This window comes from Falco punctatus (assembly GCF_963210335.1).
Source record: "Falco punctatus genome assembly, chromosome: 2".
NCBI lineage: Eukaryota > Metazoa > Chordata > Aves > Falconiformes > Falconidae > Falco > Falco punctatus.
In genome coordinates, this window is record NC_137581.1 from 4,034,872 (window position 1) to 4,048,605 (window position 13,734).

The following is a 13,734-nucleotide window of genomic DNA, read 5'->3' on the forward strand; positions in this document are numbered from 1 at the left end:
TCAGGTCAGACCCTAATGGTCCCCCACCAATGCTATATGCTGAGGAAGCTGGAAGCTACACTAATTTTGCTCAGCCTCTGAAGGTCTGCAACGTCTAGCAAAGATGGCTGTGAGCATTACCCATTACCCATTCCTGGAGCTATACAGAAGGAGGAACGGAGAGAAGTTATGACAAAAGTAAGACATGAGCTAACATGATGGGTAGTTGTGGTCATTGCTGTCACTGACTGACTGACATGAGCTTTCCGTCTGTGTGCCCTGAGCTGACAGACACCACAGTCATTAGCAGTGCCCAAGCTCCACCCATTCACCCTGTCATCATATCTGCAGATTTTAGGTTGGGCACCGTGTTGTGTTTCAACATCTGGTCTGTGCTGGGCCATCCCACAGTCTGTGTCTTTGCCTGAAAAATGCCATGCAGCCAATGTCCCCATGTCTGGTGGTGGGAGATCTGAAATACATGTGTAACTGTTTAACAGGCTTTTGATGGTGCTCACTGACCTTTCATGAAAGGAAGCGCTCCTGATCTTCCATCCAAGACAGTATTTCAAAACTCAGTCAGTGAGAAAAGCAAAGTAGGGCAATGGTAGGAAAGAAAATTCCAAAGGAGACCTGCCAGCTACTAAACCAGGAGGGAGCAGGATCTCTAGAGTAGCTGTGGTGTCTCCTTAGAAGTATACTTGGCAAAGTAGAAGCTGAAGTGAACAACAGCATTTTCAGGCTGCTGAATTACAGGAAAGAAAAGGGTACTTCTAGGCAGTGATCATCCCATACTATAGCAGAGGGCTTAAGCTGGTGAGGTGAATCATGTTTGAAGAGGGATTGGTTCTCTCCATTGGTTGTGAAAGGAGCCCATCAACTCTAACTCACATAGAGAGCTGTGATGGTAATGAGATGAATCAGCCCAAGGCAGCTTTGGTCTCAAGCATTGATTTGAGCACTGATAAAACCCCAAGTTAGACAGCCCCTTGCTACCCTTGTTACTCTTTGACACAGAAGTCAAAGTCTTAGCTAAAATGCATCCTCATCTGGATCCACAGTGTTGACTGCAGAGGTGTATGTTCAGGATCAGAGCTCCGTCACAGACTTCCTAACAAGGCTCTGAACCAGGAAAACATGACCTTTTTCCCTGCATTTTCTCAAAAGAAAAAGGATCATTCTTTACTAAGCCCTGTACATCGACAAGGGCCCTTCTGCTGTTTTAGTATGTGGTGCGTAACACTGGATTTCACTTCTGATGCCTTCAATGAACACAGGTAGCAAGGACACAGCATCAAAACGTGAGATTTTTGATAGCCATAAATATAAAACCTTCTTATAAACCCCTCTTTAGATTTGACAGGGTCAAGCACAGACACCTGCCTACTAAATATTATTGTTTCAGAGAAGCTGGACCCAGTCTTTCACATTGTAAAAGGCTGTTTTGCCTTATCTCCATTACATACAAAATGCCCAGCATTTTTTTACATGAAGCCCTGGATCCATTAAGGTCAGAGACAAAATTCTGTTTGACTTAAATGACTTCAAAATTCCATTCTCTAAGCTATGCCCATTGCATAACAATGCAGTCCTGCCCTGGAGAAAATAAAATCAAAATTAAATAAGGTAATGAGACTCAAAGCACTTACTTCTAATGTCACCAACTCCTTTAATCTCATTCCAGGTGTCTTCAATGCCTTTTTCCCCTTTATGGATGGATGTAACAATGCGTACAGGAAGCCCCTGGCTCCTGAGTGCACTTGCTAACTTGTTGGCTGTGTCCATCCAAATATCCTCGTTGGAAGCGATGATGCCAACACGAGCCCAGTTAAAGTACTTCATTATTGTAAACAAAACTCGGGTTGGAGAGGGCAGGGTTCTTGCAAATGTAGGGTGGTGGATGGTGGAATCCAGTTTATAATTGACACACATCCATGAGAAGATGGCTTTATTCCAGTTTTCCCCCAAAAATGTAGCCACCTCACAGAATCCAGGGTTCAGAGGGCCTATGAAAGCTGAGTAAAGCTTTCCAAAGCCAATGAATCTAACCAGAGCTCTTGATGTCTCACATTCTTCTTCTAAAACCACATAATCCAGCCTGTGACCAAGATCTAGAGAAGGATCTTTGCTTATTCGTCCCACTGCTAACCTGGCAGCCACATGGGGAAAGGCTTTGGAAAAGAAGGGGTCACAGTTCCAGGGTCCAAGCAGTCCAATTTTAAAAACAGAACAATGTGCTGGAGAGCAAAGTAGGTTTATTCCCAAGAGCAGCCACCAGAGAGCCTGGAAAAATGTCTTGAATACGTTTCCCTTGTTGAACTGATACAATCTAATGTGCCTTGACAGCACCCAGAAGAAGCTGTCAGGGCACAGCAGGAGAAATGACATTGTTTTACAGGTGGGTAGATCTGTGCTGAGTTCTTCAGGAAGCCAGGCAGTGCATTACCAGCTGCTGGAAGAAAAGTAGATTACATTTGTCTTCCCATTACATGTATTTGTCCAGCGCATGTAGATATAGCTGAGTCAGCCCAAATTACACAAGAGTTCTCAGGGCGCGAGTCTTATGAGCTGCCAAAACCCTGCACAGGCATGTGGACATGCACCACACAAGCCACTGCACCACACAGACGAGCGTCCAACCAGGTGAGATGTACCATAGCCCTTAAATGCACACTTATATAGACATTTTAAAATGCTTTGCAATGTATTCTGAAACCCAGCAATGAAGATTTGAGTCTGCCTGCAGCAGTAAACGCAAACTATCGATACACAATGTTTCAGTTTCTTCAGGAGGATAATTCCCAAATCACACAGAAAACCACGCATATAAGAAAACAGAAAGGTGAAATGTATTAAACCGGTAACTTTTGCCAATCCAAAATCCTCAGTGAGTTTTGAATATGAATCAGAACCCATACAAACATAAATGTACATACACATGCACACACACATATAGAGACCCATATATACATACACTTAGAGATAGGTAAGTATGTGCATATGATTTTAAAACTTTCTGGAAAGGTTTTTCAAGGACAACTCATAGCAGAGTCTCTTGAACCTGACAAAATGCAAGGTGGATAAACAGGTAATTACAAAATGAGGGGGAAGGAGGATTACGGTTTGAATTTAGATAAAAAACTATTAAATAACTGTCAGAGCAAAAGCTTTGTGCTCACTCTTGGCTTAAAATATTCTTGGTTAAAAGCTAGGAGCCATAGGGGTTTTTTTGGAAATAACAACCTCGCCCTTCACAGCCAGGCACAGAAATCGCAAACCCACAACGGTCCGCCCGCCGTCTGCAGTGTCACCCTGTGGCGTATAAAACTGGCTGATTCAAGCAAGTTTGTGCTCTAAAAATAGCAGCCCCATTACACCAGCTTACCTGTTCATTACTGAAGAAGTATTTTTATCCTGGATCCTCAGCCACCAAGACATGCAATGCAGAGCACCGCAGTGCAGTGTGTGTGCTGTAAATGTACCCACTGGTCCTCTAGCCTGATGGAGAGAGACCTCCAGAAGGAGCCACCCACCAGCACAGCAGCTTCTCACTGGTGGCAGTCGCTATCCTTGAACATGGATCCCGCCTCAAGGACAGGCAATGCATGGTAAACCTCCCCTGTAAGCGCGCCTGGGTGCCCACCTCCTTCAACTTCTTGCTTGCATGGGCCTCTCCAACTGGGTGAGTGCTCTGAGACCCTCCACACTGTATCAAAAGCTTCCCATGTCCCTTTTGGTGAAGGCCATCCTTCTCCAGGGTTTCATGACTTGGCATACATCCCCCCAAGCCTTTAGTTCCTCGATGAAGGCCTTGCAGAGTTCCAAGGCTGTCTTGCTCTGAACTGCTTCAGTGCAGAGACATACTCATATCTAATTTAGTAATTGTAGGGATGGCATCTTAAAGCTCTGCCCTTGGATTAGTGGGATTTAGCTCCTAGGATCTGCCCCTGCAGAACAGCTCCTTAAGTCTCCCTGCACCACAGCAGGGATAGCTCCTCTTCTGCCCTGTAAGCAGCAGTGACAAGAGCTATTTTAGGTCTGAGGTAAGCAGAACATTTGATTTTGGGCTTTACCATCCTGCTGATGCATTACATTCTTCTTTTCCCCATTTCTTTCTTGTACCCATCATGATGCACACAGAGCTTTCTACACTTGCATCAAAGTCTTCTTGGTTATTTGTCTGAGCCCTCTAGATATCCCCCTGAAGCTGAGCCCTCCAATAACCCTCCCTGCAATCCCAGATAGCTTCCTTCCCCAGTGAACCTGGCAATAAAACTGTCATCCTGGAAAGACCTCGAATGTCTAATGCTTGTCCTAGCTTAGGAAGCCCCTTGCAATAATTTAGCTGAGGTCACAGGACCTTGTGGTCTAGAGGGTCTTGTGGTCTAGCTTGTGGTCTAGAGGGAGCCATTTGTAATTCAACCTTTTAGCGGTATTAACTTCAAATACATCATATAAATTATACATATCTCATTGGTGTGTGTTCAGGAGCAGTTCTTAATGACTAATGATTGAGGGAAGCCACAATCCACTTCAGATGCAGTGGAGAGAGCAGCTCTCCAGTCATTTCATTCATTCCCTCCTATTCATTCATCTCCTTGTGTGGCCCAGACCTGGGAATGTTTCTGGACATGTGCTTCATTGAAGATGGGTACAACTCAAGACAGTTATCAAGAATTACCAAATAGCTTTGCATTTGGAAAGTGCCTAAAGGACACACTAAGGTCAAGCTTAAACTGAGAACACTGCTGTGTATGCTACTAGTGCATTAGGTCTGGACAACAGGTTTTAATCAAAGAATGAAATTAAATAAAGTTTTTGAAGGTAGGAATATGATTTTTTTTAACTGAACTTAAAAGTTTGATTTATCCATATACAAATATACCTACATATCTATCCTTATGTCATATGCTCACTGCTATCTTGGTTTTTTCAGTGTTGACAATGGTGCTGCAGAGTTAATTCCGCTCAGGGTTAGGAGTCTCAAAATCTCCAGGAGCAGCTGCAAAACTCCAATGACTTACTTCTAGGGGAGTTAGTGTTAGTTCTAGCTAGTGTTCATAGCACTCAAATCTCCTATGTTGAAAAAAAAGTGGGTCAGGCACCCAACAATGAAAGATTAAAAACCAATTGACTTGGAGGTCAATTACTCTGACCCTCAACAAGTTATATTTTCCCACAGCCGAAGTGGTTGAAACCTTTATGACATTCCCCCTCTTCTTCTGCTTCTTGTCTGCCAGTGAAAGACAAGACGCTCGTGCAAACAGGTAATAACAGTGGCAGGAATCCACCCTCCACAGGAAAATCTGGTTATCCCAAACAGCTCTGCCACAGCTGTCCCATGTTTACAGTATCCAGAACTGGGGATAACACACTTACTTTTGCAAAACAAGCTCAGGTGCTGGCACTACCTGAGTTGCCTCACAAATAAACAAAGGAAGTAAATCAAGCAGCTGAGGGAAAAAAAAAAAAAAAAAAAAAAAAAAAAGAAGTGTTTTTAAGATCATTTATCTGGCTGGAATTAACATTAAGATTCAAAACCTTGTGAATGTCTCCGAACCTGTTTGTTATTTCTCACGTCTTAAACTTATCATTACTGCAACAACCACATCACAGAGCAAGGATTTCTTTGTAATGCTGCGTTATTTGCCCACCATCAGATCAATTCCCAACACTCCGCCACACTCACTGAAGTGAGCGAGAGATGTGCTCGTCTGTACAGAACATTTCCCATGGGAAGGTTAAGCCACAGCTGTATCGCTTTGCTTTAAATTTTCAGAGCAGAAGAGGGTGCTCTAATCTCTCGGTCTGACCTCCCACGTCAGCCTGGCCAAACCGCCTCCCAGGAGCTGCTGCTGCTCTCAGCTCTTCAAGCATCCTGGAAATAAAATGCATTTTGTAAGGAATTATACCAGAGGGCACTGCTGAATAAAGCTGATTTCCCTGGAAACCCTCCGCAGCCAGCAGCCAGCGAAAAGGCTTGGCTCCTCTTCTGACTCTCCCTGCAGAAAAGTCTCGTATCTCCACCGATTATAGAGAAAAACGAGGGAAAGCAGCATGGTAACACTGGCATTAGCCTTTCTTCTTGTCCTCTGAACCTTAATTAAAAGCTCCAGCCTTAGAGGATCTACCAGGGTCCCATGTCTATTATTCCAACTGTTAATTACCCTCAACACTAAAAATACCCACTTAATATCTAGTGTGCCTGTCTTCAGCTTCCTGCAACCGGCTCTTACTCTGCCTTTGCCTGAGGATCAAAAAAGCAGGAATCACAATGAATATCACCTCCCTGTAGACATTTGCACATCATAATTAGCTCACATCCTAGTCATCCTCTGAGTAAAATAAACAACTCCTTAAGGCTTTTGCCATAGAGCATGCTTTCAGGATTTTATCCTTGCAACGCTCTTGACATTCATTTTTAGTTTTCCTTCTTTTTGCTAAATTTAAAAGAGTACCCATTAGTGAGCCTTACTCCTTAATGCTGAATATAGAGGTGATGGCATCTTCTATCACCTATTTGATTTTTCTACACTTTAATTCTATAGCTTAGATGATCACAGTTGCAGCATCACTGTTTTCAGGCCCATCTCTGCTTTCTTTAATGCAAGTATCTGTCTCAGAAGTGTGGTGTGAATTCTTTGTCCCCAGCTGTGTACAAACCCGTCTGGTTTTAGTTTAGTGGATACTTTTCAAGTACGTCCATTTAATGAGAGGTCCAGACCAATACGCAAGTTTTATGAATAATGATTTTACTGTTTCTTCCAGATAATATAACATAGTTACTGACCCGCACCAGAAAAAAATGAGATCCCAGAGGGTCCATTAGAAAACACTACCAAAGGAGGCTCCTCATCTACTATTTTATTTCAAAATACCAATTAATAATTTTTTATTTTCTTTATGACATGGACACACTGACTATGTAGCACTAATTTTCTCTCTCAGTATCACTTTTCAGCAGGATGACAACTCATCGGCATTTAAGAAAACATCACCGCTTGAATTTACATGCCAGACTTGACTCAATCACAAAAATTATGTAAAGTCAGACTGACAAGATCTATTATTGTTCCAGCCTCACTGCCTGACATTAGTGAACCTCTATCCTTTAATTCTTTACAAGTTCCTCTTCATTTTGTCCTTTCCATGACTTTGAGTTCGCTTGATGTCAATCCAATCTGGCATCAGCTTCTTGGCCATGCAGCATAGGAAGGGTGTGATGTTCCATGGTTTTGGTGGGGCTGTTTTTGGGGGAGGGAGTCTCCTGCTGCATCTTATTGCCCTGTTTTCAAGTTGCCGTTTGGCCTGTGAAATCTGTTTTTCTCCAGTTTATCTGGTTTGCATCAGAGCAGCTCTATGTCAGCCCTGAAGAGTCCTGTAGAGTCAAGTTCAAGTAAGTCCACTTCTTTCCCAAAATGGCAAGATTTATTTGATTTTCTTGGAAGCTGATGTTGTAGCCTATGAGATCTGTAGTCTCTGGCCCTGGCATTAGCGTCATATATGACATTGCAGGTAGTTTGGATAGTCAATATTAGAGCTGGCAGGAAATAAGTTTCATAGCACCGGATGAGGTTTTTATACATGTATTTATTTAGGCATCAAAACCTGACTGTTTAATTTGACAGCCTTGTCTCCATAAGCTCGTTATATAGCAATACACAGAGAAATGGCCTTCCTCCAGGGGACATTTCCAGACCTCTTACAATCCAGCTATGATTCAACCTAAGAAGTTGCTACTGTTCATCATTTTCTTTACACGAGGCTTAGAAAGGCTGGACTTTTAGTGAGCGAGTTAAAGCCAGGTGCTGAAGGAGATGGCATGTCTCGTGGTGTTAACTGAAAAAGCATTTGCCCAACGTGCCTAAAATGTTTTTCTTGAAATATGTCAGATTCAAAAAACTCTCAGACGTATCTGGATCTATGTCTGGAGACCTTAGAAATTTCCAGGTGTCTTATCGGGGAATAAAGCTATCAAGAAGGTCTGTCTCATAGGCAGGGAAGCTGAAAGTGGATGAGTGTTTGATACATGCTTTGCAAGCCTGGCCCGCATAGAAAAGCCTGGAAACCAGCCACAGCAGCTCAGTGACAATGATGATTTCATTGATGGCCTTAACAGAAAACCTGAGGGGAATAGCAAACCCACCCAGCACTTGTAAAGTTCAGGAAGCTTGTAGCTCCTTGGACAGTTAAAAAATAAATCACTTCATCGCAGGACGGCGAAAAAAAAAACCCCAAAATAAAATAAAATATAGCAGTAAATCTTCTGGCAGACAAAGAATGATGGGATCTGGCCAACTCTGTTCACAGTGAATGGTAACAAGGCTTCCAAATGCGTCAGTGGACTCATGAATGGCTGGCTGACGTCTTGCATGATGCCTTACCCTGTGCTATGTTGCAAACTTTCCCGCAACCACATAACCTCACTAGAGCATTCATCTGATCCTGCCAGATCTGATAAATGGTGTTTATCCCTAAAATAAAGCTTGAACATGCCACTGAGTTGCATTTTCTTTACACCAAGGCTTTACAACCCCCATGGAGGAAATAATCCCAGAACATCTTCTGTCCCAGTAGGTCTCTCCTAGCCTCTGGCATCTTTGGCAGCTTGAAGAAAATAGCCAGTTTTACAACCTTATCTAAACGTCTGAGCCTTCAAACGTATACTGGAGGGACTTTAACTTGGATACTGAGCCACAGCACAGTCCATACAGTGCTGGCGTTCTGTCTTCCTCTAGCTCTCACCTTGCCTATCACAGTATATACCTTTGTGCCCCATTATTAGGCTACCCAAACTTCTAGACAGTATTTGGTGGTAGAACAGCATCATTAGCGTCATTTAAAGGTTTAGAAACTGAGGACACAAAAAGTTTAGCTGTCTAGCCCAAGCTGCATAGGAAATGCATATACTAGACCCAAAGCTTTATGTTCTTTTTAGTGTGGCATGAAACAAGACCCAAGGAGTATGTTGCCTCTGTTGTAACTGTAGACTACTGTACCATGTAGGACTTAGGCCAGCATTTTCAAGACAAAGTCTCTGCATGACCTGCCAGATGTTACACAGAAGACCATACAGGAGCAGAGAAAGAAGCCACTCCAAGCTGAGCTGCATGTCCATGCAGCCCTAAATCACTTCTCTGAGAGCATCTCAGCTCCCTGACACCCAGCTTCTACTGCAGAAGAGCTCTCCTGCCGCAACACACTTTATTAATTTATCAGCAGCATAAGAAATAATTTCTTATATCCCTATTTTCTAACACCACTTCACCCATAATAAGGAGTTACAGAAAACAAATAAATTAATTAACTAATTAATTAATATGAAGCATGAGTTAGGGATGAACTTTCCTGGGTAGGTGGAAGTTCTTAGCAAGCAGCAGCCTCCAGCAACTTGATGGCTTCATCTCTCCTGCTTCAGTTACAAATATACATATTTATATATGTATATATATAATCAGTGGGTTGTTTTTTTTTTTCCTCTGGCAGTGTCTGGCAGCTGCTTTGCATTGCAGCATAGCAGGGGAGTCACCGCCTGGCTGCAGTCTGGCTCCGCTGACTCCCTGCAAAGCCCTCTCACATGGAAAGCCCATGGTCTGCCCAAGCTTCCCACTAATCCTCTCTGTCCCCACAGCAATGGGCAAGTGCCTGCTCAATTCACTGGAAAGTAACTGGCCCTATTTCCCTATTTCAGCCTGGCAGAAAGGCTCATCTGTCAGCATTTAAAGCCTTTCTGAGGACCCTCTCTGAAGGAAATAATTTGGTTTCACTGCATCTCCAGAGCCTGCACAAAACTTAACGAGCATCACTGTCCCCAGTTTCAGAGCACACCTACTTTTTAGTGCTCTTTAATTGTCATTCATAAAGACAACCCTTGAGATGATTGTTTCCAAGGGACATTCGAAGCACACGGACTGTTGCAGATGGTTGTTTTGTAGTGCCGCTCAAATTCAGTTAACTCAGCTAGAGTGAAACATCTGCTAAACACATGCTTTAACTCCTCAGTAAAGCTAAGACCAGAGATAACAGAGAAAAACACCCTCAATGTCTCTTTTTCTTTGCCTCCTGGGGGTATAGAAACAGTCAGTCTTAACTGCCACCCAGCCATCAAATAACCAGCAATACCTGCAATTAAATAACCACAGAAGGGGGGTGTGTGTGTGTAAAATAATCAATTGCTCTTATCTATCTTCATGCCGACCATATGATTTTTATTATTTTTTTTTAAGGAATTACAATATAATGAAGATGTTGACAGAAACAAGACAAAGGATAAAACCCAGTGCAAACATTGCCATATTTCAAACCTGGAGTCTGCAGGAGTCCCAAACAAGCCCCCAGATATTAATCCCTTCATCTGAAACACGCACACCCAGGCTAACACCTCGCTAAGTCCCCATTATCTGTTGCTGCACAGCATGGTACGTTACAGCAGGGCAAGTGCTGCATGCCCTCAGAGAGAGGGAGAGAAAAAACAGATCAAAACTACTGGTGAAAATAAGCACTGACCCAGAATACAGCCAGGCATTTTTATATAGCAGCAGCCTGCTGTGTCCTGGTACAGCTTTTTTTCAGGGTGGCCATCACGAAGGGTCCCTTCCAGAGCAGTGAGAGAAATAAACAGCATGCTCTTCATGGAAAAGGAAATCCTTCAGAGAAATTTAACTTTCAAAGAGCATCTGTGACTGAAAAGCTGGAGCATCGGCAGCTGGGAATCAGCACGGCATCACTGCAGTTCGTGGGGCAACTTACTTCAGCTGGGATGAACAGAGGAAGAGTCCCAAGAGCTGTAGCTCAGCTCTACTGGTGCCCATTTAAGGGAATTGACGATACCTCTGTCTCTTTGGGTGTGAAAGTGTCTCTGCTGATTAAAATTCCCTGAAGACCTACATCTCCTAAGCTGATAATGATAAGCCTCTCAGGCTGACTGCGTGTTGCTCTGGTACTTGCAGCACTGCTGTGGATGGGCAGCAGGCACAAGGCACAGGTAGTCGCTGCTGAGAGCTCTGCAAGCCAGAATGGGAATCTTGGGTGCTCAGAACCATGGGAGACAGGCAAGAGCAATATCCATGTCTGGGGAAGCAGTGAACCTGCTGCCCTAGGAACCACCTGGCTTGTCTATGGCCAGGCTGGGTCCATGAGTGTCTGTAGAGATCTGTAGAGAGAGCTGCAGGGTGATTTATCAGAGGTGGGTCAGGAAAGCCCCTTCCTAAACTGTCCTTGGCTCTGATGGGCTGGTCCTCTCTTTCCATAGTTCCAGCTCCCCATCAGACACCAACAAGTTCCACATCTGTTCTGAGCCGAGACTCCAACCCTGGCTGGGCCAGTTCTCATTTGACCTTTCAAATCGATCTCAGAGTGTCTCTGTGGGGCTTGCAATGCTCAAAGGTGAGCCAACGAGAGCAGTCTTGTGTGAAAACACTTCCCCAGGTTCTAGGACTTTTTCCTCAGGTGGATTTAGTAGAGAAAAGGCAACGGGGAGGGCAGCTTGCCTTTCACTACTAGCACTGCCAGCTTCGTACTGTGAAGATGGGGCACAGTCATTGCCGCCTTTCTTCTATCACTTTACCTTCTGCAGCTGTCTCTAGAGCAGACCATGTAGTCTTATACAAGAAGACGCTGCACCCTGGATTACCTTTTCTTGTCTTTTAAAGAGCACAAAGTGCTTCCAAGCCTGCAATCTGGATCAGCATCACTGTGAATGGCTGCGATAACGAGTAGATAATGCAGCAGGTGCAGCAAAGAGCTGTCACTTCTGCTTCTTCCCTATGACCGTAGACACATGTGCAAGCCATGTTTTACCTCATATTGAGCAATTTGTGCTGTTTTTCCTGAGCACTAGACGGTTTATGTAAGGATCTGCCAAAAGAATTCATATCTGGCTGACTGGCAGGGAGAATCTTAAGGAGCAGTTTGAATATACCATCAGGTATTCAGCTGATGGAGTGAAGATGCTCATCCACAGCAGTATCAAACTCTGGTTCTAGTCCTATCCCAAACTCCAAGCATTATCCTTTGAGTGGAAAGGCCAAAGTGGAGTTGTCCTGGCTGGGAGGAACCTCAGTAAAGTTCATAAGGATATGCTTTATAGAGTATGGAGACAGTAGTTTTGACGTTGATAATGTGCAGCTGTGAGCTTGCTTTAATGATGTGCAGCTATTATCCTGCAGCAAAGAAGTAAGTAAATTTGAAGGACTGTGAGAAGAAAGTCGGAGGGAACAGAAACAAAGGAGTAATACGATCTCACCTCTGGAAGATAAGGAGACAGCATGAACAGCTGAGAATAGCCTGTGTGAACAGCAGCTGGGTGCGTGGACAGTAGACTTTGGCCAATAATAAAGCTTTTATCAGCGCGCGTACGAAGTATAAACTTATAAAAGCTGTAACTAACTAACAATAAATGTCTTTGCTTCACTACCCTTGCAAAGTCCGTGCCTCAGTCTGTAAGAAATCAACATTCCACACATTAGCTCAGGTCCATGTGTTGGATCCATGCTGGAAAAGGCTCCAGCTGTCTCCCGAGGGTTTTCTGGTAGTTTCTGAAAGCTCCTGTGCCATGAGAAGCCACAGAGATGGGTATGTAGGTGCGATGAGAGAGGAGCAATTTGCATGTTCTTCACAGTGTACTGAGGCAGGTCCAAAGAGGTGGAGGGTGCTCCAGGAGGTGGGAGAACCAGTTTCAGGGTTTCCTGCTTTGTCACAGGCTTTTATGTAAGACCAGAGGCAAATCATTTCACCCACACAGCAAAGATAAGAAGCCTGGCTGCAAGACTTTAAAAGGAGACATATGAGTCAGCCTTGAGCAAACCATCCTGTACCAATTAACTGGTTCTTCTTCCCATCCATCATCTTCATTTCTTCTTCCTTCTTCTGTTCACCACCTTCTCACCACTGTGAGCAGAACACCCACCCAAAATTTCCTGGTCCTGCTGCCATCCTCAGGTGCTGGCTGCTTTGCCAAAGCCCTGACACAGGGGAAGTTAGAGCAAACCCAGCACGAGTATGCCTTGCAGCGAACTGTCCTACAGGCTTCTGCAGCTCACAGCCCCCAGCCAGGGGGATGTGACATGTTGGACGTTTCATCTCAGCCGGCCTCGAGCAGCACAGCAGGTGCCAAAAGTGGCTGTGACACCGGGGCCGGGGGGGGGGGGGGGGCGGGGGGAGCTTATTTGCCTTCCCTCTTCCTTGGTTCTTCAAGGAGAAGATCAAAAACAACCTGACATCTGGCTGCACTTTACTGGCGTGCTGGCTTATGTCAATTCTTTCTTCCACAGTCTTTATTTTCTTTGTTAAGCACCTCTGAGCTGATGTTGCTGACTCAGGCTCTGCTCATGCCCCCCACAGCCCACGAGAAAGCACTCCCTCGCTGGTGGACTGCACATTTTTCCAACTGGTTAGGCTGGAAAGCAACTCAGCTGGGGTAGCTTGGTCCCTGGGCTGCTCTCTAATCCCCCACTCACACCCAAATCCCACCAAAGTCAGCTCCCTGGGAATCAGACATGATGTATCAGCATCTGGTCTGTCAGAGGGGTGGGTTTGTTCCCGGAAAGAGATTTCTGCAGGGCACAAGTGCTTGCAAGCACAAGAGGAGAGCGCAACAATGGAAGGGGTTTCTGTTCTCCCAGCCACACACGTCCTGCCAAGGGCAGGTGTGATTTGCCAGTTCATCATCCGGACTAAACTGTCATCAGCAGGATTTTTATCCTTAGAGCAAGCTGGAATCAGTGCAGGCAAAATATATATCACTGCCCTCAGCCT

General features: G+C 44.5%; 1 protein-coding gene across 3 annotated transcripts in view; it reads right to left on the bottom strand.

Moving 5' to 3' along the window:
- LOC308058799 (retinal guanylyl cyclase 2-like) overlaps nt 1-13,114 on the bottom strand; it is a 72,812-nt gene extending 59,698 nt beyond the window's left edge. Inside the window, exons 1-2 of one of the 3 annotated variants that reach the window (XM_080375150.1) lie at nt 3,365-13,114; nt 1,629-2,428 (exon numbers count right to left, since the gene is read on the bottom strand). In XM_080375150.1, coding sequence (XP_080231276.1) covers nt 1,629-2,367 — 739 coding nt within the window. In that variant the 5' untranslated portion in view covers nt 2,368-2,428; nt 3,365-13,114. Of the gene's footprint in view, nt 1-1,628 lie in introns of all 3 variants that reach the window. The other 2 variants (XM_080375149.1, XM_080375151.1) reach the window with 2 other exon arrangements.
- Between the last annotated feature and the right edge of the window lie 620 nt (nt 13,115-13,734).